Below are 25,429 nucleotides of genomic sequence, written 5' to 3' on the forward strand. Positions count from 1 at the left end.
TCTCTCTCTCCACTGTGTTGTTCTCTGTCCCGACTGAAGCAGAAATCTGCTGCAGAGGAGACGCTGCAGCTATTAAAACACACACACACACACGCACTGGTGTAACTTTCTCCAGTGACTAACACACATCAGGCTACTGCTGGGCCTCATGTGGCAGGAGTGTGTGAGTGTTTATTCACGTGTGTGTGTGTGTGTGTGTGTGTACGTGTGTGTGTGTGTGTGTGTGTGTGTGTGTGTGTGTGTGTGAGGGAAGGGGGGATGGGAGTGGAAAGGAGGGTGGGACGGCTGTTTTGTAGAGGAAAAAGAGGGGAGGGGGAGGAAAGGGTGGACACACACACAAACACACAGACACACACACACACTCATGCTGCTGAATAAGCTGATTGACTGCAGCAGCCGGTGGGAAGAGGAAGTGGCACTCACCCAGGCAGCTAATGTGATTGGCTTGCAAGTCTTGACAGTGGATTGAAGGACCAATCGGACGACACCTGAAGAGGTTTTCACAGAATAGTAAGGGCACCAATGAGGCGGGAGCGTTGAAGTGAATGAAGTTTTCCTCTCACAGGAAACAAAAGCCCTGCGGGACGTCCCATCCTCCTCTTCCAATTGCAAAGGGATTGTCTGGATTTGCTGGTGGAAGATAACAAAGAGAGATTTACAGCTTACTCCTTTTGGATTTCTTCAGTCGGAAATAAAAGGTTTAAGGTGGCAGTTTATTGCAAACAATTAAACAAACAATTTAAGAAGGTGCATGCATGTCCGTGCTGAGTAGCAACACGTTGGCACAAAGGTATTCAAACGCAAGTTAAGTTAAGTACGCTAGAATAAATAACTAAATACATCTTCTTCACCTCATCACTTGATATTGTGGAAAGTCTTGGTATATGCTGGCAGTATAGACAGTGGTATATGATCAGATGCGTTATTGAGTAATAGCTTATTTACCTTTAAGGCCACCTTGAGTAAATTCTGTGAACAGGAGGGATAGAAACGGAGCGTTGCAATCTAGAGCGTTCACCACTAGAGGACGCCAAAATACATGTTACACTGTTATTCCCGTTTGATACACTAACATTGGTCTTTTCTTTGTAATTTAGGATGGACTGCAGGATGTGTTTAGAAAGTATCCTATTTTGATTTTGAATTTGAAGGACCTGACACAAAAAAAATTAGATTTACCTCTGAAGTTGAAATTGTGGCCTGGTACAATTATGACACGTACGTATTTTCAAACACCTAACAAGGCCTTATGTTACCTGAGGAGACCCCAGGAATTCCATCACCTTCATTGGTTTTATGTGATGTATTTTCACACCACAATATCAATAGTTCATATCTCACACTTATCCTTCTACACAGAAACATCTGTTGTTTGATATATCACAGACAGGCAATGTTGATGCTAATCAGAAAAAAAGTAACAGGGTGAAGATGTCATACTGACAGAGCAGGCAATCTCAACTTCAGTCAGTTTGACCTCTGTCATCTTTACACACTGTACATGTTTTTTCTTCCAAGCCTTTGACAATGTCAACACACGACTTAATCATTTTGCAGTATAACTTTGTCTTACGCTTTAGACGATATTACAGAAAATGTGTTAAGAATTTGTCAAAAAAACAATGTGTAACAAAAACACATAGACTGAAATAGCCATGAGAATACTCAGAAAAAAAAGATGTTAGCATGTGGAACAATGAAGTGATAGATTTGCAGGGCAGCCTTTATTACTCTGGAATGAGGGAGGCAGGAAGGCAGCGGCTAATCTGGTTCATCGGCATGTCTAGGAGGAATGCTGCACGCCGGGATTCTCTTATCAGCTGACTGCTGTTTATGTGACGTCAAATTTAGGTGCGCTCCAGGAGAATAAAGCTAATAAGGTTTCTGCAAAGTCACACTACGCTACAGGGGATTTATCCAACTCTCTGCAGTGACCTATGAGAGTAAAACATTTAAACAAACAAACATTGTTGTTTAATCAAAGGCTCTTTTGATTTTTATTTTTAAACTGTTTAAATTGTTGCTGGGTTTTCATGTGTATTCAAGTGCATGGGTTACTGTTTTACTGCTGTCCCGTCCCGTCTTTGTTTGCCCGTGTTGTCGTTTGTGGTGAAGCAGAAGAAAAATTTGCTCTGTTGACAATACACTAGCCTATACCTTGACCTTGTAAAGAAAAAAGTTATGGTAACATCCACCAGGACATTTCCCAGAAGTATACTGATGATAAACTGATCATAGAGATTACCTCTATGGGTTATGTTTCTCAGAGTTGTCCCACTCAGGACGCCAGAGGCAGCACAAGGAGAAGGAAACATATTTTGGTAGCCTTGGTTTCCTTATCGCCTGGGAACTGAAATAAACAAATTCAGACAAAAGACAGACAAAACATTATTTCTTCACATCAGCAGCACACAATGGGTTGATCTCTCTGATTGTCTTTGTCTGGTCTGGACAAGCACCAGCTATGACTCTTATCCAGTTTGCCATCCTGCCTATCCTTTGCTTTCAATCAGAGTCAGTCAATGGACAGCTGAATACTTAGGCCTAGTTAACTTTAAATTAGGTTACAGGTTACATGTTCTATTATTCCGGCAGATTTAACAAGCATAAAGAAATGCCTGCTGTAGCCTACATTAGAAACTGAAAAGGCATGTTCATGGTTGATTACTTGGCTACAGCTACACAACACATACATGTAGGCTACTTAACTGTAGCTTATTACCATCATTTAAAGCATAACCCCATAGAATAGTGCAAATATGAAACACATTCTGTAGCCTAGTAAGACGTCCACGTGGGCATACTGCCCATGTTGAGAGAAGGAAAGTGTGTCCTCCCCAAATGTCTTCAACCTGACACCCATAAAACAGCATAGTACCTGATTTAATTTGAGCGAAATGCCATTATAACATGAGCCTATATTTTACGGTGACACCAAAATAGCATCCCAAGGACAACCGTTTTGATTTAATTGGGAATAAGAAGAGACGGGGGCGGTCACTAATGGATACCTCGATTGATTGTTTCCTCGCGCGCTAAACTGTGTCACTTGGTAGACATGTCTATCGGTGGATTTCAAAACAACAAAGTCTCGTAGGTAAACAGCCGCACAACGGTACAAAAAAGGGGCGTAGGTTGAGGGATAATGCAGTGTCTGCTGCCAGGTGTTTGTTTAATGAAAGGAAAGAATTACAGTGAAATGTTCAAATAAAATAAAAAACGTTTGTACCTTTTTGTTACCGTCCTCTCATCACGTAGCCTATTAACTCCTACAATCCCGCAGTGACGTCCTGAGCGCCGTGTTTCTGACGCTGCACTCCCGTTCACCTGTTGTCAGTGAAGCAGCCCGTCAAGCACGCGACAACAACAAGCGAGCACGACGTTCGGTCATCACTCTACAAAATAAAATCCATACAAAAGCAGCAACATCCTTGTGTTTTCAGAGTAAAGGGCAAATAATAAATATGTAACGTAATATAACAATAATAACACCTGTGAATTATAAATAAGTTCCAATACTGCAAGTAATTAATATAGAACAGTGTGGGGAAACAGGAGAGCGAGAGCTTGATGGTCAAAAATAAAGGCCTACATTTTAATTAGGCTAAGAACCACAAGTATAAGAAACCTTTGCAGCAGTTGGCGTACAAAAAAACACGATACAAACAGGATGCACCAGCAGAATAGATGTAATTTCTGTATCGAGAAGCCCATGATTATAATAGGCTATAATCGACCATAATGTGAAAAATAATACAACTCAGAACAGAATATATTGTTACAAATGTGTAAATGAAAAAGCAAGTAGGAAACCTACTTTATGAAGGGATGTTGTAAAGTGATATTTAGATATTTAAGAATATGAAGGTATTTCTTTCATACAAAGTTTCCATTTACATAGGCCACACTAATATAAAAATAAATGGTACAGGCAGATGTTCTCGTCAAGTAGCCGAGAAATACAATTTAAACGTCTTGTGGTGAGGTGTAAAGAAGTCCATTCAAGAAGTTTGAATTCATAATTTTCGTCCTAAATATGCTTAGGGCATTTACTGACTTTCTGTGAACCTGAAACATTTCCCTTGAGTGTAGTGAATTTGAGAAACATATCACAAACTGTTTCACTTAGTTTAGTCCATTTGATGCATTGGCTGCAATATGTCTCCAGGACGCAAGGCGGCGCCACCGCCAATACTTCATGTAACTGCACCAGAGGTGAAAGGTTACGAGTCTATGGCAGCGCCACATGCATGATGTTATGTTGTTGATGCTGGATACTTAGAAGCCTTTTTTACTTCAGGGTGTTTCTTCTCGGTGAGTATCAATTTTTTTAAATATTTGACGAAGTTTCAAAGCTTTTGTTTTTCGCTCGGTTAATGAAATGATTGCAGCAAATATCACGTCGCTCCTTGTAGTTAGTTTAAAGGTAAGCTAACACATCCAGTTCCATTTTCGGACACCCTGTTACTTAAATCATTGGTACTGCAAACATTAGTTTGGTCCCCCAAGTTTAAGTTTTAAGGTATATTCACACTTCTAACTTGTTTTTAAGCAGTCAACCAGTGTAACACAGTCTTGTTTATACAAATGTCGGTTTGCTGTGAGATTAGGGTAGTATATGTAACGTAGTTTAGCTTTATGTGTCAACAACTAGTCAAGTGATGTTTTACGTCTTTTTCTTTACATTATTATTTAGGCCTACATTACAATCTCAAATAATATACAACTAAAATCCCAGAACGATTAAGTGTTTTTTTCTTCACAGTATTGATATTCTGCTGCTCATCATCATCATCATCATCATCCTCATTGATCTGCTGTTTCAGGTGTTTGCAGCCTGTGTGTCCAGACTCCAAACCCTAAGTGTTTTCAGTCTGTCCTAAAGTTACAATGCGGAACCTGAAGTTGCTGAAGAGCCTGCGTTGCACTGAGCTGCAGGCTCCCGGCTCCCCGCAGTGTGTGTCTGTGAGGGCGGACACCGGCTCACTGCTGGTCGCTTCTCAATACTCCATCACTGAGTACGACCCACAAACTGGACAGGTGAGCTGCTGCTGCTGCTGATGACATGTTGTACTAGTCTCTCTGTCACAGGAAAAAATACAGAGTTTGTCTTCACTGGCTGATGAGAGCAATAAATAGTGTTAAAGGTGGAGACAGCGATTATGGAGAATGTTTTTTTAAGTTGTCAAAAATCAGTGCATATATCTAATCCTCACAATCCACTATCCTACTGTGTGCGCTGAAAGAAAATCTTGTGTTAATGCACAGCCTGGGCTCAGTATACTGGTATGTAAACAAAGGGAGAACATTTGACAACAACCATCATCAGCCTTCCTCCATTCTGTCTTTTAGGTGGTCAGCGAGGCCTCGTTGACAGCCGAGGGTTTCCTCCCAGAGGACGGCAGTGGAGAGGTGGTGGGACTGCAGGACTTGGCTGAACTGGAGTCAGCGTGTTTGGCCGTAGCTGGCGGCGATGTCGTCCTCTTCAACCTCAACACCAGCAAGGTTAGCAAGCACAGAGAAGCTGGACAGTTTGTCCAAAGGTGTGTGTGTGTGTGTGTGTGTGTGTGTGTGTGTGTGTGTGTGTGTGTGTGTGTGTGTGTGTGTGTGTGTGTGTGTGTGCGTGTGCGTGTGCGTGTGCGTGCGCGTGCGTGTGTGTGTTAGCCAGCCAGGAGTTGGCTTTAGGGTTAGTCTTTATGCCAATCACAGTTCTGACAAGATGTGTGTGATGATGTTCCACAGTTGGAGTGTGTCGGCAGCGTGGACAGCGGTCTCACCTCCATGAGCTGGAGTCCAGACGAAGAGCTTGTCATTCTCACGACTGGTCAGTATGTTGTTCAAATGTCAATAACGTGTTTGTTAACATGTTAAATATTTGTCTGGCATAGAACCCCCTCCCCCCCACTCCCCCAGTGGAGTTATTATTATTATTATTATTAGTCTCTTAATTGAATTGTCAGATCATCACTGCACACAGAACAAAGCACCAAATATATTAGGCTTCACGTCTGTTATTGTCTGAACAATTGGGCTTAAGGCCATTACATACAGAAACCATGTATAGGATGTATAGGATGGTTAATAATACTAACAGTAATACTAATAGTTAATGCATGGTTAAAACTTAGGCCTTGTTTAAAATGAATAAATTGTGTATAATTTGTGCCCACAGGTCAGGAAACTATCATCATGATGACCAAAGAATTTGAGCCAATCACTGAGGTCGGAATCCACCAGGACGACTTTGGCGAAGGTACAGTGTCTTAGAAGGGAATCCCTTTACATAAGCGGCTTCCAACCTAAGGGATCCGGACCCACAAAGCGGCCACAAGTTGATAATTCGTGAAATGTAGAACTATTAATAATAATGAAATATTGATCCTATAAAATGTTTCATCTATTTGTGCGTTTGGTAGGGAAGTTCATCACGGTGGGTTGGGGGAAGAAGGAAACTCAGTTCCATGGCTCAGAGGGGAAACAGGCTGCGCAGAGGAAGACCCAGGTCGGTGTCCAGCTGTGCCTACTACATTGTAGCATGAAACAAATCAACCATAAATGAAAGACTGGTCTTAATATGAAAAATATTCTGAATGATGTAAACATAAACATACACCCAAAGGAGGTGCAGCCGGCTACAGTGTGGGATGACCGCAGGCCGAGGGTGACGTGGCGAGGTGACGGCCAGCTGTTTGCCGTCAGCGCCGTCTGTCCTCAGACCGGAGCGCGGAAGGTTCGGGTGTGGAACAGAGAGGGAGTGCTGCAGGCCACCAGCGAGCTCATCAACGGCCTGGAGCAGGCTCTCTGCTGGAAGTAAGAGTTCTTCAATAGCCATTTGATTCAGTTCATCAAATTATAATTATTCAGTTCCTGGAAAGATAGCATATAGATATTTGGCACCATTTACCTGGAATAGTTTACAGAGACATCTCAAACTGGATACACAAATACAAATGGTTAATTTAAAAAAAAATGTGGTTAGAGACCTAATTTCCTTGAACTTTGACTGGTTCACATAGCTGTATGTGATTGTATTAGAATAAATATAATTTTAGAATTAATTTTTTTGTACTGGAGGTACAGTGAGATTCTCTCAAAGAATGTTAGAAGTGTACATTTAGGTCTAATGGTCTCCTGGTGTGTCAGACCCTCAGGTAGCCTGATTGCGAGCACTCAGCGTCATCCCAACAAACACAGTGTGGTTTTCATGGAGAAGAACGGACTGCTGCATGGAGACTTTACCCTGCCATTCAGTAAAGACCAGGCCAAGGTAGGTTCAGCTAAACCTGGCATAGGGTTTTAGAAATAACAAATGACAGACTTCAGTGATAGATTTTTTTTTTGTATAACACTTGTTTGCTGTGTGTGTGTGTGGGTTTTTCAGGTGAAGGATCTGCTGTGGAACAGTGACTCCACTGTTCTGGCTGTTTGGTTGGAGGACATGACTGCAGGAGAAGACAAACAGATCAACACTTGCAGTATGTTCAGTGACCACATCAGTGAAATAAATAATTGGCTGAAATCCAATCACAAACATTGTGCATGGTTAAACAGAATAAGATTCAATCTTTGCTAATCCATCATGCCTTCTGATGTTTACATGAATTGCAGTAATTTGACTTGTCGTCTTTTTCAAAAGTATTTGGATGAAGATTATTCTGAAAGTATCGAACAAAACGTACTGTTGATGTTACTGTAAATGCTAAAAACGTAGAGCCTGTTTAAAAGCTAAAGAAAACCCTCCACATTACAGGATTTAGCACTTAAAATGAACAACTCTGCCAATATGATAATGCTTGACGAAAATCGCTTTGTCGGAAGCTCCCGGGAAATCTTAGCCCAAGCAAAGGCTTCAACAATAACTATATGTGAGTTGTGAAAAATAGTGTTGTTTTTGCTGAAGGTCTCATTTGCTGTTACAGACCATTTATGACCATCAGAGGAAAAAAATAATACAGTTTTATAAATAAACATTTAAAATGTACTCTTGGAGGTTTTATTTTGGCCTTGCTTCCGTTTTGCAGTCCAGCTGTGGGTTGTAGGGAACTACCACTGGTATCTGAAGCAGAGCCTGGACTTTGGCAGAGAGTCTTTGAAGGCTCCGGTGTGCGTCTGCTGGGACCCTGAGCGGCCCCTGAGGCTCCACGTGGTGACTCACACCTGGACCAGCATCACCTACGACTGGGGCTGGGCCACAGAGAGGAGCCCCGGGCAGGATGCCACCGACCACGCTAATGTGGCCGTGATCGATGGAGGTGAGGGGGCCAATGACATGAGCCATGAACTTGAAGATGATTCCAAATGTGAGGTTAATATTTATTTTATTTTATTTTTTTAGATAAAATCCTAGTGACGGCCTTCAGGCAATGCGTGGTTCCTCCTCCCATGTGTTCGTATGAGCTCCAGCTGACCTCACCAGTCAACCAGGTCACCTTCCTCCACCAACCCCAGAGGACCAATCAGCTGGCAGCGTTGACTTCTGACGGACACATCTCCGTCTATAGCCAAGGTGGGTTGTGTATGGTGTTTTTCATTAGGACAGGAATCATAGGGATGGAGTGAATCAAATGAAGTTGGCTGCTGGTTGTTTGATCATTCAGTTGATGTTACTGTTTGACAAGTGATAACATTAGTGGTAAGAGGAAATCCAGACTAGACACAGGAAACTACCCACAAAAACTGGGTATTGGCAAGGACTTCACGATACTATACACATCACGATGCATGGTTCACGGTATGATATATCACGATACATTGCGATACGATGCATATTGCAATATTTCACATAGTTTACTGAAAATGTAAACAGAGCTGAAATACAATGTGCTGTGTACGATTTGAGTGGACTTATTACACATCTAGAGGTGGGCATAGATTAATTTTTTTAATCTAGATTAATCTAGATTAATTTTGAAATTAATCTAGATTAATCTAGATTAAAATGGCTCATTTGAATTCATTCATAATATGCGTGTGCTCCCTAAATAATGACTCAAAGTAAGTCTTTGAGAACGTGTTTCTCAAGCCAGGTGGCACATCAGACCAGGGGCTCATCTCCTGTTTCCAACATGCATCACAAACTGCTTGAGGAAGCTGTTCTACTATGATAATTGGTGATGAAAATAAATAATGTTCAACAAGATGTACTTGTGTTTACAAACTGTTTATTCAGTTAAACATGAACTTTGAACTGTAGGCCATAAGAGGTAACGATGAATTGTTTAGGGCTGCAACTAACGATTATTTCAATAATCGATTAATCGGTCGATTATTTTTTCGATTAATCGATGAATCGGATAAAAAAAATAAACATTTGTAAATGCTGCATCTTTATTCAAAAACTGAACATTACTTCAAATTCACAGTGCACACTGAAGTGTCAAAACACCAGGTTATTGCTCCAACGTCCCGGAACTATTAAAAGTAATATTAAATGATAAAAAATTAATAATAAACTTAACTGGGATAACACAAAAAAAAACATACAATGTATGATATACATTTATACAGTATAAGGGATGTCCATGGTAAACCAGTCAACCGATAATATTTTTAACCGGTAAATACTAACGGTTAAAAAAATTAAATCATCTTAATTTCTCTCAGATGACAGGAGAGTTAATTTGTATTGATATTGATACCATTTTCAAGACTCCTTAACGATCCAAGTCTTTATTGATATCAAAATTGATAATTTTCTATTATTTTGTTGAAATAGAACTTGTATTATTGCTTTAATTGCTGATATGATCATAGCTCTAGATAGGACATTAAACAGGTCATAATTCCATTCCATCTTTACTATCTATTTTATCTTGCTGGGAAAACAAGTTTCGCCAAAATCTCAAATTTCTTTTTTTTTGTGTTGCATTTGAACACATCAATCATATTACTGAGCCGGCCTGAACACATCACAGTTGACATGTTTGCTACTTTTTTTAAGCTAACTAGCTTTATATCCTTCCGATTTTAACATGGATTTAAAATCTGGATCACTATTTTTAACTGACGGGACTTTCTACACCGTTCGGTTGTATGATTACTGCCGCTGCATTGAATGACTGTTGATGCGCCGATGCCGATTCTCCGAGCACGTCTGCACACCGTCTGCAGCAGCAGCTGACAGAGTTTTTTTGGACTAGACGGATACTGAGTTGATGGAGTTTTTTTTAACCCAAAGAAAGCAAAGGTACAACACTTTTATATAGGCCTGCAGTCCAGTGTTAGATATGACCAAAATACAAGCTGTGGCCGCTCACACTATAGCTTTCCCGCACGTGAAGCGAGCCTTCACGTGCGGAAGGGGGTTCACCCCGACGGCGAACAGCATCTCCCCTGAGCCGAACAGGAGGTGGAATTAAGAGATTAACGGCGATATTTTTTTTATCGCCCGATAAGAGTTTGGCGTTAACGCAGCCGTTAACGCCGTTATCGGCCCACCACTATACACATCACATTATATTGATAATTTAGCAGACAAATTGAGTCAAAACTATTTAATTCAAATGTTAAACCTTGCAATTTCATGCAACTAGCCGTACTGCGACATATTCAAATTTTTATATGGAGCTTACAATACGATATAAACAGATATCTCGATAAATTGCCGTATCCATTTTTTGTAGCACATCCCTACTACCCACATGGTTGTCTAGGAGGGAGACAAGTGCAATCACCAACGCAGAACAACATGAAGTCTGTATGTGTATCTATCCATTCTGGTTGTAAGTATTAATGAGATCATTTTCTTTTATAATTTTTTTTCTCAGATTTAGGAGAACAGGCAGACAAAACAGCCAATGGGTTCCGGACAGTGTGTCGTCCCCTGATCCTTCAGAGAACCTATAGGTAACACAACAAACTGCTGATTCCTGCTGATACAAACTTGGGAGGTCTGATTCGTGCCGCAGTCTGATTTGTTTTTTCATGCTTTTCCTACAGAGTGACACTTCCCCATGAGGAGCCTCTGGCCCTACGGCAGCTACTGTGGCTGGACCATGAGCTGTTTGTGGGTGTGAGCTCCGGTGTACTGCCAACCTCCTCCACTCTGCTTATCCTACGCCCATCTCCTGATACTGGTGACACACTCACTGTCAGGTCAGCAGGGCTAACAGCCTAGTCATTGTCCTTACAAAAGTTTACAAATGCACTGAATGTCACTGATTTGATTCCACAGCTACTGTATGTGTTGCAATGCAAGACTCAGCAAGGTGTTGTGTATGTTTCAGCTCTGAGATAGAGGTGGACGGTGTTGTGCTCAGTATGGTTCACTGCTCCCAGACCAGCACCGTGGCCCTGCAGCTGGAGGACGGCCAGATCAACAAGCTGCTCTGGGGTCAGTCACACAAACTCTTCTGCTGCGGCTAGAAAATAAGTAGTTTTTTTCCAAGTTAGGATTTGCTGGAAATGTATTGAATCAAAAGCACACTGCACAGCATAAGACTGTCAAAAGTCTTGACTTTTCAGCCTCCCAAATTGGAGGTATTCCTCCTGATCTGCCATTGAGCAGCATAATATTTTTCTGGTTAAGACATGCTTCATAACAGGGGTATTCAGTCCTTACATCAAATTAAGTGATGTATTTGAAAGGTCTCCTTGTGTTTTCCCAAGAGACTTTCACTCGTATTTTTCACTTCAAATTTTTTTCTGAATCCCTTGACCTTTTGAAGTATGATAAATCAGTTTACAAAAACATTTTTATTCTAAATTTCTGTGTAGATTGTCCTGAGCCCTCAGTGGAGGATTGGCGTGACTCCAGCGGCTGTAGCATCAACTTCCCTGTCAGCTGTGTTCAGATGGCCCTGTGTTGCATCAGTGGGGAGGTAGAAACACACAAAACTATAACTGCATGACTGATTATGAGTGTAGTAGGCCTTTTGGTCTTTGTGTGAAGGCCTGAAATGAATAGGTTTCTTTTTGCTTTGCCTACATGTCATCAGGAATGTCTCCTTGGCCTGACGGACAGATCACATCTGTACGCTGGAGACACAGAGGTATCCTGTCACCTTTTTATTTTAAACAGCTTTCTTCACGTGTTAATGACACGGCGGGGCTAACGGGGAAAATGTCTTCTCCTTTCTCAGCTGGCCTCTAATGTTTCCTCCTTCGCCGTTTGCAATGACTTCCTCCTCATCACCACACACTCCCACACCTGCCGCTGCCTCCAACTGAGCGCACTCTCTGTCAAAGGTATGATGGAGACACACACACACACACACCGATAATTGTTTTTTTATTACTATTTTTCTTTGTTCTAGTCCATTTTTTTAGTATTATTATTATTATTATTTTATAATCTTGTATCTTTTTTTATATAATATTGTGTGTTCTGTATTGTCACTATTTTTGGCTTCTTGACTGTGCAGCACTTTGGCTCAACTCTGTTGTTTTTAAATGGGCTCTCTAAATAAAGTTGGACTGGATTAAAAGTGTTCAATTCAAAAGACATTTAGAAATGTGTTCCAATAGTACATACAAAATGCAATATTTGTAACATTGCTGAACAACAGATGCCAATATGGGTCGTCAACCTACTGGGCAGTTCCCAAAGATGCATTTTTTTCACTGCAGTGTATTTTGCTCACTGCAGTGTATTTTGGAAGCACGGTAGCTACTAGCATTAGCTCTGTTTTTAGCTGTGTCTGGCTGCACCCATAGGAAACGTTAACATCTTCAGCGTGTCCTTTTGGAACTTGCAGTGAGGTTGATGTTGCTGCTTGGTATAACTGTATATTCTATGGTACAGCTGAGGTGACTGACCTTTGACCTCCACAGACCTGCAGGCTGCCTTGGCCTCAGATAGCGGTCAGAATGATGAGACATTGCGACGGGTGGAGAGGGGGTCCAGGATCGTCACCGTTGTCCCACAAGACACCAGAGTGATTCTACAGGTCAGTTTAACACACACACACACACACACACACACACACACACACACACACACACACACACACACACACACACACACACACACACACACACACACTGCTACCTTTCACTGTTAAATTTGATCTGGTTATGTCTATTTTATTTTTGAAAGCAAATCCAGATTTTTGTATGTATACAAACTAAAAAGTCAGTTATTATGACAAAATATGATTCAAGGAGTATGCAGATATGTAATCATTTTGTACGTTTTTGTGTCCAGATGCCTCGTGGGAACTTGGAGACTGTGCACCATCGAGCGCTGTTATTGGCTCAGCTCAGGAAATGGTTGGACAGGTGAGTTTGATTTTGTTGTTACATCATTTCTTTATAATATGATATGTTGAGGGTCACACCACTTTTGAACCCAGTAAACAAACTTAATGTATTTGATGTTGTGTAAATGTATAACATTTTGTAGCAAAGAATGAGTTGTGTTTTGTCATTTTCAGTTTGAGGTTCAGAGATGCCTTCGAGTGTATGAGGAAGCTGAGGATCAACCTGAACTTCATTTATGATCACAACCCAAAGGTAAATAAAAGGTTAATGGTGACTTTGTGACATAAGATGGAATGTTTATGTCCACAGTAGTTCATTCAACGTTCTTATTCAGCTTCATAAACATGAGAACACTTAAAAAATAAGTGATACGTTTTGTTTTTCAAAATGAGATATTTAATATTTGGAAACATCAACTAGATAATTGGTAATGTCACATTTAATACTTGTTTAGTGCTTGAACTAAATGTCAGTCATTTGTTCTTGAATGGCAAAGGGGTTATTGTTTTGATTAATTTCTGTCAGGCTCAATAAAATGTCAGTGTCTGGACTCTGAAGGATAAACATTGGGGTTTGGACATTTTCAGTCTAAGTTGACTCGTTAATTATTGTAAGGGAGTCCATAAAGAAAGATTGAAGCATAAATACAAACACTGATGCCATGTGTATTCCTGACTGTGTCCGTGTCCATCTCTTCCTGCAGGCTTTCCTGGAGAACATAGAGGCATTCATCATACAACTCCACTCCATCACCCACATCAACCTCTTCCTCACTGAGCTCAAGTAAGGCTCTTCACATCTGACAAGAGGATATTTTCAGTTAAGGAAATACAACGCTTATTTAACTCGTACGTATTGATATATTCTTGATTTTTTTTTTTTGTCCCAGGGAGGAGGACACAACGGGCAGCATGTACCCCCGTCCTGAGAGCAGCCCCCTCCAGCCTGTTACCGGGCAGAAGAAGGTTGATGTAGTCTGTGATGCTTTACGGAGCGCCATGGAATCAATGGGTCCAAACAAGTCAGTCATTCTGAAATATACTTACACACTTCTGCTTAGAATATTGAATGAAAGACTTAGTGTAAATGTTTAGGGGTAACAGATTTACACTATCACTTACTGAAACAAAAAACAATCTTACACACTGACAGCAACTCAGCAGGGAGCTTGTTGCAGTTGCATCTTTGTTTTAAATGTTCAATTTGAACACATCACAGAGGCTTTGAATACAATTAAAATGTTGTGATATGAGGCAATAAGTATGTGATGTGATTTTTCCTTTTGTTCTCGTAATTGTAATACTAGTCCATGATTAGGCCACAAATGTTCTGCACATGTATTAGTATATGGAGGAGTAGTGAGATATTAAACAATTGTGTTGTCAACAATCCAGGTTCTTTCTGCCCATCCTGACCACTCACGTGAAGAAGACTGTTCCAGAGCTGGAGACCGCTCTGCAGAAAGTCCACGAGCTTCGAGGTAAGGACACTGGAGACCTGCACGTTTATTAATGATGCTGAACTGAACTCAGCTACACACACACGCACACACATGTTTGTACAGCTATACTTGTGAGGACACTCATTGACATAATGCATTCCCCAGCCCATTACCCAAACAATAACCACCAACAGTAATTGCCTAACCCCAACCCTCAAAAAGCCCTTTAAAGGCCTGTCCGAAGGTGAGAACCAGCCAAAATGTCCTCACTTTCCAAACATTTCCTCACTTCTAAGGACTAAAATTCAAATTGGTTCTCACAAAAATAGTTGTACAAGTACACACACACACACACACACACACTGGGGCAGATATTGGGAGCAGAGGATTTTTTCATTTGTTGGTCATTGTGTGCTGTTTGTGTGTATTTGTCCAGTGAACGTCCCTGAAGCTCCCGGTGCTGTGAGCGCTGAGGAGGCGTTGAACTACCTCCTCTTCCTGGTCAATGTCAATGACCTGTACGAACACTCTCTGGGAACATACGACTTTGATCTGGTGCTCATGGTGGCCGAGAAATCCCAGAAGGTAAAATATGTCAGAAAGGGCCAAAAAAATCAGGTCATTATCTCGTTTTACTTGACCTAACAAAAGACACTTACAAACTTGCTTTGCTGCACAAATAAAAATGGAAACCAAAAAGTACCATGACAGTTATGGAAATGACGAAATTAAGTAAACTCTCATTTTTAATCACCTACTGCCTGTGAAATTGATGCCCTCTGTGCCACAACATTGCATTCTCTTTAATGTGCAGATGTATGCATCAAAATACAAGGTGCAGTAAAACTGAAACAAGAGTAATTTAAGTTGGCAAATATCACACGGGTCTACTCATTAATATTAGCTTTGGAGATTTTTTCTGTTTGCATCTTTATTGTTCTTAGTGGGGGATATTTGTTTTGTGAGATGACAGAACGGAGTTTGTTAAAGATAAGAATAAGTGCAGCATAACACAATATGTAGAAAATATAAAGAGAGCAAATGCGTATTTGTTTGGAATGAACCACTATTATTGAATGGTGTACTTTTTTCATTTCATGATTTAAAAAAATTTAAATTTAAATTTGGTTCCTGGACCTAAACATTACAGTCATGCAAAATCAGCAGCAAAGCCTATCAGTAATCTATTGCATTCATTATATAACCAATTTGTGATTGCTGGATGGATTTGTAAGGTTTTTTTTCTTCTCTTGTCTACATCCCTGCAGGACCCCAAAGAGTACCTCCCCTTCTTAAACATGCTGAAGAGCCTGGAGCCAAACTACCAGCGCTACACCATCGACAAACACCTGAAACGCCACAGGAAGGCCCTGCACCACCTCAGCAAGTCCGGTCAGTCTGAATGATTCCTTCAGCAACTTTTTTCTGCTGTTCATTTCAACAGCAAGCCAACCCTAGAGTCCTTTAATGGTAAAAAAAAACATGTAGTTTATTTGTGTTAATATATGTGTTATATCACTCCATATTCCTACAGCAATCACTTCAACAGTGTGCGGACGTCATAACACAGGTCTCCAAGTCATTCTGATTTGCAGTAATAGCCCAATTAAAATGTTGTAGTATCCCGATTTTTTTATCCAATCAGAAGAGAGAACGCTACAAACCGACACTCGTCTCACTCATATATAGTATATACACTCCATGGTCTCACTACCGGTGCACGCCAGAGCAACAGATGGGTGAATGTTTATGCGCCTACAATGGCAGAGCAGGTAAAAATCCTTCCCAATGTCTGTTTTGATGGTTTTTATCATGTTTTATCACACTTATGGATCTGAGATGATGCTAGATAACTCGCTGCTTGGAGACCGCAGTGCATTAATGTGGTGGCGTAGGGACGAGCGAGGGGACTGCTAACTGCAGTAACTGACAGGAAGTTAGCTAAAAGAACCATTCCGCTTACAGCACCTTTAAGATTATATTCATAATGAGTCACAGTGATTAGGACATATTCATTCCACGTTCATGAGTTAGGGAAGAAAGTATTCCTTACATTCATTAGAAAAATTTAATATGGGCAAACATCACACCGAACATGGAGTTTTGCTTTACTTTCTCTCTGAAATGTGCACTATTAATGACCAACCGCTAAGAAATACTTGGTCCAATTTCTTCATCTTGAAAAGAAGTGTAAAAGTATGCTGTACAATATGCTAACGTTTTGCAAAGTCTAGACAAGCTGTGTGTTTTTCTAGCTGACTATGTGTTTAATCCGTGCGGTGCTTTGGATGTTTTCAGGAGAGGAACATTTCCCTGAAGCTTTGCGGTTTGTGAAGGAGCAGAAACTCTACAGCGAAGCTCTGCGACTGTATACCGTAGATAGCGCTCACTACAAGGTACAAACACAGCTCATTATTCACCCAGAGGTTACACAGGCTGGTGCTAAGACTGTTTGAGTGTTTTATAGTTACCCTGTTGGGAGACATTGATTTTGGCTTCATCGACTGTTGATGGGCATTTTTTTAAGTAGCACTATGGAGCAGTTTTTTCTTTGGAGTGTGTCCCCTTTTTGTTTCTCTCGTGTACGTGCACACTTGTCTGTATGCGGATGCAGGATTGAATATGAGTTAAAGAAAATGATTGAAACACATTTAATGAGAAAGGAAAAATACTGGACACGTCTGTTAGACCTGTATGCATCACACGGTGCATTTTAGTAAGTTACACTGAATACAGACAGACCTTTACTTTGTTTACAAGAAAATCAAAACAATAGCCAAACCTCTGATTTTGACTTTGACCTCTAGGCTCTAAACTGTGCTTACGCCGAGCACCTGATGGAGCAGCAACACGCCGAGCAGGCCGGCCTGTTGCTATGGCGATGCGGAGAGCCAGCCGGCGCTCTTCAGGCATTCGCCAGCAGCACTAGCTGGAGGAACGCCATCTGTGTGGCACAACAAATCCCTCTACCACCCGACCAGCTAGCTCTGCTGGCAAGAGACTTAGCAGGTAAACATAATAACTGAGCGGAAGGACTGGAAGATAAAGATACAGGTTGACAGACAGACAGACAGACAGACAGACAGGCAGTATGCATGTGTCCATGTAAATCCTTAAACAGTTTGTTTTCTTTCTCTTCTAGAAAAGTTGGCTGAACAAAGACGGTACTCAGAAGCTGCTCTGCTGCTGGACCAGTACGCCAAGGTAAGGCCTAGAATGACGTCAGCACAACAAGAGAAATTATCCTGTGAAAGTAAGTTTTGTTATAAAATAATACTAAAATCAAGCCAAGCACCAATTCTTGTCTGACGTTTCCAACAGGACTGCGAGGAGGCCATTTTGGCTCTGATCACTGGTGCAGTCTGGGAGGAAGCTCTCCGACTGGTCAGTAAAATATATATTTTTTTTATTGAGTACATGTTTGTAAAGTGTGAATATTTGTAAACAGAGTTAAAGCACATTTTAAAGCTGAAGGTTTAAAGTGAAAAATGACTCTGCTGGCAATCTTTTCCTATATTCCTCCCTTATATGACTTGAGGTGTATGTGGTTTTGTATGTGTTCTTCAGATTTACATGCACAACAGACAGGACATCACTGAAACCAACTTGAAACCTGCTCTGTTGGAAGGTACGATGGTCTAGCCGTGTGGCTGTTGCTTCTTATGCTTACTATACTACCCCACTTGTTGTTCTACAGTTGATTCCTTAACAGACCATAAATAAAGCGAGAGGCCAAACAAAAAACACTGTCACTTATGATGTGTTCATTTTATCTGGTGTCAGCTGTCGGTACACAGACGGCCTTCCTGGAGGCTCAAGAAGCCATGTTCACGCGACACAGGAGCCGACTGGCAGTGGTCAGGGAGCAGAAAGAGAAAGCCAGGCTTGACATGCTGGGTGAGAATGAATCATACAACATAACCGAGCAAACATTCTAGTTTTGAGTTGTACTTCACTTTCCATGGTTTTTCTTCATGAGCTTATTATACTTAAGATGCATTATGCTTTGCATCCTAATGCCCAGTATCTCCCAGTCACACTAGATCCACAGTATGGCTCAGTCAAACTGGCAAGTGACCCTCTGTTTTTCTTTTATCAGACGAGGATGGTCCAGACTGTCCCGATGCTGAGCTTTACTCTGAAGCAAGCAGTGTGATGACCGGCTCCAAATACTCCCACAGTAACTCCCGCATCTCCTCGTAAGAAAAACACACACACACACACACACACACTCTTACACACATTATGCTCATTTCCACATCATAAAGTGTAGCCCATTTGATAAATGATTGACTTTTGATTTACTAGGAGATCGTCAAAGAACCGTCGGAAAGCCGAGCGGAAGAAGTTGAGTCTGAAGGAAGGCAACCCGATGGAGGACAGAGCGCTGATGTTCGCTCTGGGCGAGATCATCTCCACCGTGGATAAGATGAGAGGTACACACACACACACACACACACACACACACACACACACAATCACAGGCTCTTAACTATTTCTGTTTATTTCATATTTGTTATACCATTGTTACCATCTGTGTTTGCTTTGGCAGTTTCCTTTCTGGTGGTAAATAATAAAGATTAATGCTCATGTGATTTTGACAACACTCGTTCTCCAGAATCGCACAGTTCTGTTGGGTGTAGAGTATAAAATGCTAGCAGAAAAATTGTATGATAGAAAACCTGGTCTTCTTCTCGAGAAAACATTTAATCAACATTTACAAGACATGCACTCAAGACTGTACATACACTTTTAAATCCTAATATCATATAGTCACAGTGTATCCTCAAGTTTGACTGACGGTTCCTCCTCCTACAGAGGAAGTGCACAACCTGCTGAAGGCCTTGGTGCTGTTCCAGTTTGACAGACAGGCGGAGAAGCTGCAGCTGACCTATGAGGACGCTCTGCAGAGGATGGAGGCCGCGGTGCCAGAGGTTTGGCCAGAAGGCCTGCAGAACACTCAAGCTCCGGTACATGAGACTTTTACTGTTATATGTATTTATACTCACAGCAATAGGATTGTTGTTAGGCTTCTGTAAATTCATTTGAGGTCTGTTGTTGTAATTGTTTTAAATAGGGACAGATGAGATTCAATTTATAATTTTTTTTTAAAGATAAAAATTAAATGCATTTGAACAGGCAACGACCAAATAAAATGAGAATTGAGAGACTAGACACGTGCCTGTCCATGCTGTGTGCTTTGGAGCCAGGAGAATGCAGCACGGTTTCTATAACCTTTCTACCTTAACTGGATTTTTAATTGAACTGTTCTCCTCAGCTCACTGGGCCAAACTCGACTGCAAACAGCATCATGGTTTCTTTCCAGCAGCAGCAGAGACCTGCGGCTTCACAACAAGGTCAGTGGGATGTGTGTGGTTAAAGAGTGTTTTGCATGGCAACAGGTAACTTGTGACATATGAAGACAGTGAGGCTGATTGGAGGATTACTTCCCATTTTTTTCTTTCTTTTTTGTAGCTCCCGAAGTCCCGACGCCACCGAGGATGAGAAATGGCGTCAAGTGGAAGCTCACTATTCTGACATAAGTTATTATTGTTTTTATTATTTGTAACTGTAAAGTCAAAATGGTAATTATGTAACAAATAAAGATTCAGTCCATGTCTCCTCTCACCAAAATGTGTTCATTCTCTGGTGTTTAGAAACTTTACCATATGATATCCTGAATCCGGTGCAGATGGGTGACTCTGAACCAAGTCCTGCTTTGTTCTCTGGCCCTGCATTCCAAATTGCATACTCTTTCTTTTTTCTATTCTACATACTACATCTGACCATAAAAAGAATCTAGTTAGCATGCAGTAGGCATATCTTTGGGACATACTTTTAACTTGTTTATTTTGTCATAACAATGCGCCTTGATTTTGCCTGTTGCTTTTATATCCGTCGCATCCCCGGTTGTTTTCATACGGAGGGTCCATCGATGTGACGTCACTTCCGGTGTGCACAAATAGTAGACATCCGGGTATTTTTAAGCATTCTATATCTGACCACAAGAATTGAGACATCGTAAATAATTTTTTTCAACCATACTAAAAAAGTATGGGTATTGGAACACAGCCATATTGTCTGTAATGGCCGTCAGACCTTCTTTGCACGTTTATCATCAGCAGAAGTACGCCTCTGGTTCATGGCTTTGGTGCTGCTGACACGGAGTTTTCTCAGGCGTAGCTGGCGCAGTAGGAGCTGCAGGTCTTTGGGCAGTTTCCCCCCCTTGGCGAGAATCTCTTTGATCCTCTGTATGGGCATCTTGGTGAGGCGGAAGTCGCAGATCGTTGGGAAGTAGTCGTACATAACCTGGCAGGTGCGGGACGAGGAGAAGTAGCCCTGAGCGGTGACAGTCACTTTGTACTCCCCAGGATTCAGCAGCCGCCAGTAGTCCCCATCAGCCACTGAAGATGGACAGAAAGAAATGAAAATAATACACTGTTAAATTATCTGGCCAGCTGGAAATGAATCAAATGTGTTTGTAAGACACTTCATATAAATCATCTCAATGATATTTTTTTTTTATGAACATTTTGAGGAAAACGAGTTAAACGTGAAATACGTTTAACTAACTTCATTAGTTATTTGTATGTTTTTGTTGCGTTTTTCAGCCTGGTGTGAGATGTAAGACTACCTGATCTGATATGATGATCAATGTCATCGACCTTAATGATGGCGTCCGCTATACCAGCCTCTGTATCCTTGTCTCGAACCACACCCTTAATTCCACGGTGGACCTAAAAAATACAAATCAAACATTAATGCTTTTTGGTGTGTAGCTGATAAACTTGAAGGCAACTTAGACGAGATAGTCAACTTCTTTTTGCAGGCGGAGGAGTTCCCCTGACTAAAACAGTTTAAATGTATAGGAAGTAGAATATTGGGAAGAAGGATTTTGGGCTATGGCAGGAAACAGCAAAAAATAGGGAATACAAAAAATGAAATAAGAGGAGCTGTAGATGAAACAGAAAGACAATGACACAAATGAACAACATCTTGGAGGAACTCAACCAAAGCAGCCAGACCTGCTCCATGTAAACCAGCAGGGACTCTCTGTTGTTCTCCCACTCGATGGGAAGCTCACTGGCGTGAGGAAATTTGTCACAGGACAACTCCACGGTCACCTCGAAACAGTTAGTGTGCAGGTAGCTGAAATCATTCATACCTGGAATAAGAGGGGAAGATATTTTCAGAAATGTTTGCTTCTGTGATGGAGTCTCTGCTGCTCAATTTCACTCTAACGTGTTTATCTCATTATTATTAATAATTTTTTATTGATAGTGCAGAGAGACAGAGGTGAACTGGGGCAGATCAAATGTGATGTCACGCATTCTTACTTCCTGGAACAGTGTGCCAGTCAGCTCCATTGATGATGTTGTTGTATCTGATGAAGTCCTTGTTGTGGCAGGGCCGCCGGTACGGGTTGGACATCACCTGGTTATAAAAGAGATTGGAACATGTTTAGTACAGAGTGGTGTGCCTTCCGTCTCCTCATCCGCTCCCTTTCCTGAGAGATTGTTGTTATCAAGATGAGAGTTTGAACTGATGGGAAAGAGGAGGATTGAACCTGATTGGTGCTGGCGTACACTGTGGCCAACCAGCGGAAGAAGCTCTCATCAGAAGTGGGCGTGTGCTTGCGAGGCGCCCAGTCCCGGGTCATGTCATACGGGTAGGTGACCACCAACTCTCCACCGTGAAGGTTGGCACTAAGGACAAAAGGGATGTTCTGCATCCAGTTGATTACGGCCCGTGTTTCTGACGCCACCTGATGTTGGAGTCAAAAAAGAACAAAGAGGATAAATGTGCCTCTGTATTAATAATAATAATACATTTTATTTAAAGGCGCCTTTCACGACTCTCAAGGACATCGTACAATGAGATAAATACAGTACAATCAATTGAATTAAAAACAGTTAAAATAAAGTGGATGAATGTGATATGAGAAGGGAAGATCAGGAGGGGTACGCAAATTTGAAAAGGTGAGTTTTGAGTTTAGATTTGAACAGGGATATAGAGTCAGTGTTGCGGATGTCGGGGGGATAGTGCATTCCAGAGCAGGGGAGCAGAGCGGCTGAAGGCTCTGCTCCCCATCGTGGTGAGACAGGCAGAGGGGACAGTGAGGTGAACAGAGGAGGAGGAGCGGAGTGCACGGGAGGGAGTGGCAATTTGAATGAGGTATGTGGGGGCAAGGTTATGGATGGCTTTGAAGGTGTAAAGGAGGATTTTAAATTGAATACGGAAATGAACCGGGAGCCAATGAAGCTGGTGAAAGACAGGGGTGATGTGGTGAGAGGAGGGTGTTCTGGAGATGATCCTTGCTGCTAAGTGTTGAAGAAGTTGGAGTTTATGGAGGGTTTTTTGGGGGAGACCGAAGAGGAGGGAGTTGCAGGAGTCGAGGATGACACCCAGACTCTTAACCTGGGGGGAGGGGGAAACAGTGGAGTCCTCAATGGTGAGAGAAAAGCTGTCGGTTTTGGATAACGTGGATTTGGTGCCAATGAGGAGAACCTCGGTTTTGCTTCTGTTTCATTTCAGGAAGTTTTGAGTGAACCAGGTTTTTATTTCAGAGATGCAATCAGTATTGGAAGTGGGCGGGAGAGTGAACAAGGGCTTGGTAGAGAGGTAGCTGGGTGTCATCAGTGTGTTTATTTTCTTTAATTGGGAAGAGAAGAGCTTATTTCTGTAGTGTGTGTGTGTGTGTGTGTGGTAGGTTAGGGTGGGGTAAAGGTTTGGGTGAGGCAATTAGTTTTCATGATTATGGTATGGGGCTAGGGAAATAATTATGTCAATAGTGTAAGTGTTCTCACAAGACGTGTGTGTGTGTGTGTTTGAGAAACTTACAAAGGCTTCCTCAGAGATGTACTCTTCAGGGATGGGGAAGTAGTGGTTGATGAGTTTGGAGCGGTCCGTCTCCAGCTCCATGGCATTCCACATCACCGAGTTGAGATCTGCAAAGTTGCTGTTCATGTCAATGCCTTCGTAGGTGTAACGACCCAGGGCCCAAGCTGACAGTTCTGAGCCCTGCGGATTAAAGACAGTGGGGGTCTTGTTTATAGTGGTGCCTTTGCCTTTACGTCATGGTCACTTAAAGTTGGAGTCAGCGATTCTGGAAAATGCTTGTTGACAGAATCACTTGTTTTGTCAAAATCAGTGAAAATGTCCTCACAATCCACTACCTATATCTGGTATTGTTAATACAAGCTGGTATGTAAACAAAGGGAGCCCATCGTAGATAGAAATATGCCTATTGGCAGAGCCTAGGCTGTGGAGTAACACCAGATTTATTTTCAGCACACACACACAGTACGGACAGGTAGCGAATCGTAAAGGTGGAGTCACGGAGGCCACAACACTATTGTGAACCTAATGCATTTCCCAGGCACCTTTTCAAAGGCCCTCTCATATCCGTCAGGGTTCATGGAGGGTAGTAGGTGGATGCGTGTCTCTGTGATCAGGCGGACAATGCGCTGGTCGCCCCGTTTGTACTCCTTGCACATGTACTCCATCAGATTGAGCAGAATCTCTCGGCCAACCACCTCGTTCCCATGCATCCCTGCAACGTAGCGGAACTCTGGCTCTCCTGCAGGGGGCACCAAGACACAGGAATAGGATTGAAGAGCGCTATATTTTTTTTAAATATATTTTACCACTTGAAAATGTTTCAATACTATGTTGGAAGGATGTAGTACAGAACTAAGGTAGAGCAAGAGGGACACTTAGGGAAATAAAATATATATTTTAAAGAAGCAGACTGATACATCATCTGACATCACTTCAGCCCCATTTACACTTGTATTTGTAACTGACTAGAAATCCTTCATCTGCAGATAGTATCTTATTACAGCAAGGATGAAGAGTTCTCAAAATATTTAATAGGCCTACTCCTTCTTCACAAACTGTTCTTTCTAAATTCCTCCTGTACAGATGAGCCTCTCCCCCAGTCAAAGGATCTGTTTCCTGTTTGGCTTGGTCATCTTACACTGGCATGCAGCTCTGAAATCTCACACATCCCCCTCACAAGTGCTTATGAAGGGGAGTTTCAGCTCACTCCTGGTCTTAACTAACACAACACTGAACAGTTTCTCAGGCAGAGGTTCTGAGAGTTGGCTGATCTGGGTTCAGATTGTTTTGCATATGACATATCAGGAAGCACGCATACAACTTTTCTTGTAGGGGCAACACTCTGTTTTTAACACTTGCCTACTGTTTGCTGCAAGAAGCAAACTTTAATTATAAGAACTTGAGCCTTTGATACAGTACACGTGGGCTATGTTCAGGGGTTTTGGCAGCAGCTGGGAGCAAAACAAAAAAATGTGTTCATATTCTAAATTTGAGACCGATGTGTTCAAATTGATGTTGTGTTTGGTCAGGATATGACATATGAAGGGTGTTGGGTCCATGTTTGGAGTTTCTTTTTCAGTTAAATGTCATTACTAAATACAAATTTGGATTGAAATTGCCGCAGTTGCTACCATGTTTTTCGGCGGGAACCTGGCTCTACTCATCTGCCATGTGAACAGAGCCAAGGACGCCAAAGAAAACATTTGCAAACTTTGGAGCAAACCAACGGGAACACAGTCCTGGACTGTGCACATTTGGAGGGTTGGGATACAGTGGCAGCCACTGTAGAAGACCCTGCAGATTACCATGTGATGGCAAAGCTTATACTGTATATCCTTCATTAAATAAAATGATTCCTCTCATTGGGAAGAAGCAGCGTGGCGCCAAGAATGCCTTTTAGACTCAAAACTCATGCTCATAGCCTTGACCTTTTCTTTATTAAAAAAT

General features: G+C 41.7%; 2 protein-coding genes across 2 annotated transcripts in view; one reads left to right on the forward strand and one right to left on the reverse strand.

Moving 5' to 3' along the window:
* The first annotated feature begins 4,226 nt into the window (after nucleotides 1–4,226).
* Nucleotides 4,227–20,253, forward strand: elp1 (elongator acetyltransferase complex subunit 1). The gene is made up of 36 exons (XM_080034959.1): nucleotides 4,227–4,314; nucleotides 4,827–5,040; nucleotides 5,353–5,505; nucleotides 5,743–5,824; nucleotides 6,173–6,253; nucleotides 6,417–6,502; nucleotides 6,620–6,810; nucleotides 7,144–7,267; nucleotides 7,382–7,475; nucleotides 8,022–8,252; nucleotides 8,336–8,506; nucleotides 10,767–10,845; nucleotides 10,939–11,094; nucleotides 11,226–11,332; nucleotides 11,716–11,819; nucleotides 11,937–11,990; nucleotides 12,081–12,186; nucleotides 12,772–12,887; nucleotides 13,145–13,218; nucleotides 13,374–13,452; nucleotides 13,904–13,983; nucleotides 14,090–14,221; nucleotides 14,595–14,680; nucleotides 15,078–15,226; nucleotides 15,910–16,033; nucleotides 16,940–17,037; nucleotides 17,449–17,650; nucleotides 17,784–17,845; nucleotides 17,963–18,025; nucleotides 18,209–18,269; nucleotides 18,425–18,538; nucleotides 18,741–18,840; nucleotides 18,950–19,077; nucleotides 19,460–19,611; nucleotides 19,920–19,998; nucleotides 20,117–20,253. The coding sequence occupies exons 2-36, from the start codon at nucleotides 4,891–4,893 to the stop codon at nucleotides 20,182–20,184; spliced, it is 3,936 nt and encodes a 1,311-aa protein (XP_079891085.1). The 5' UTR covers nucleotides 4,227–4,314; nucleotides 4,827–4,890; the 3' UTR covers nucleotides 20,185–20,253.
* A 481-nt stretch (nucleotides 20,254–20,734) lies between these two features.
* The window catches only part of LOC307256960 (putative carboxypeptidase X1), a gene marked incomplete at both ends in the record, with an annotated part of 28,189 nt that continues 23,494 nt past the window's right edge, over nucleotides 20,735–25,429 (reverse strand). Inside the window, 7 exons of the mRNA XM_080036075.1 lie at nucleotides 20,735–21,045; nucleotides 21,276–21,378; nucleotides 21,667–21,806; nucleotides 21,979–22,075; nucleotides 22,209–22,406; nucleotides 23,483–23,662; nucleotides 24,025–24,221. Coding sequence (XP_079892201.1) covers nucleotides 20,735–21,045; nucleotides 21,276–21,378; nucleotides 21,667–21,806; nucleotides 21,979–22,075; nucleotides 22,209–22,406; nucleotides 23,483–23,662; nucleotides 24,025–24,221 — 1,226 coding nt within the window. The remainder of the gene's footprint in view (nucleotides 21,046–21,275; nucleotides 21,379–21,666; nucleotides 21,807–21,978; nucleotides 22,076–22,208; nucleotides 22,407–23,482; nucleotides 23,663–24,024; nucleotides 24,222–25,429) is intronic.

Source organism: Ammodytes marinus (assembly GCF_949987685.1).
Source record: "Ammodytes marinus genome assembly, chromosome: 10".
Classification (NCBI taxonomy): Eukaryota; Metazoa; Chordata; class Actinopteri; order Uranoscopiformes; family Ammodytidae; genus Ammodytes; species Ammodytes marinus.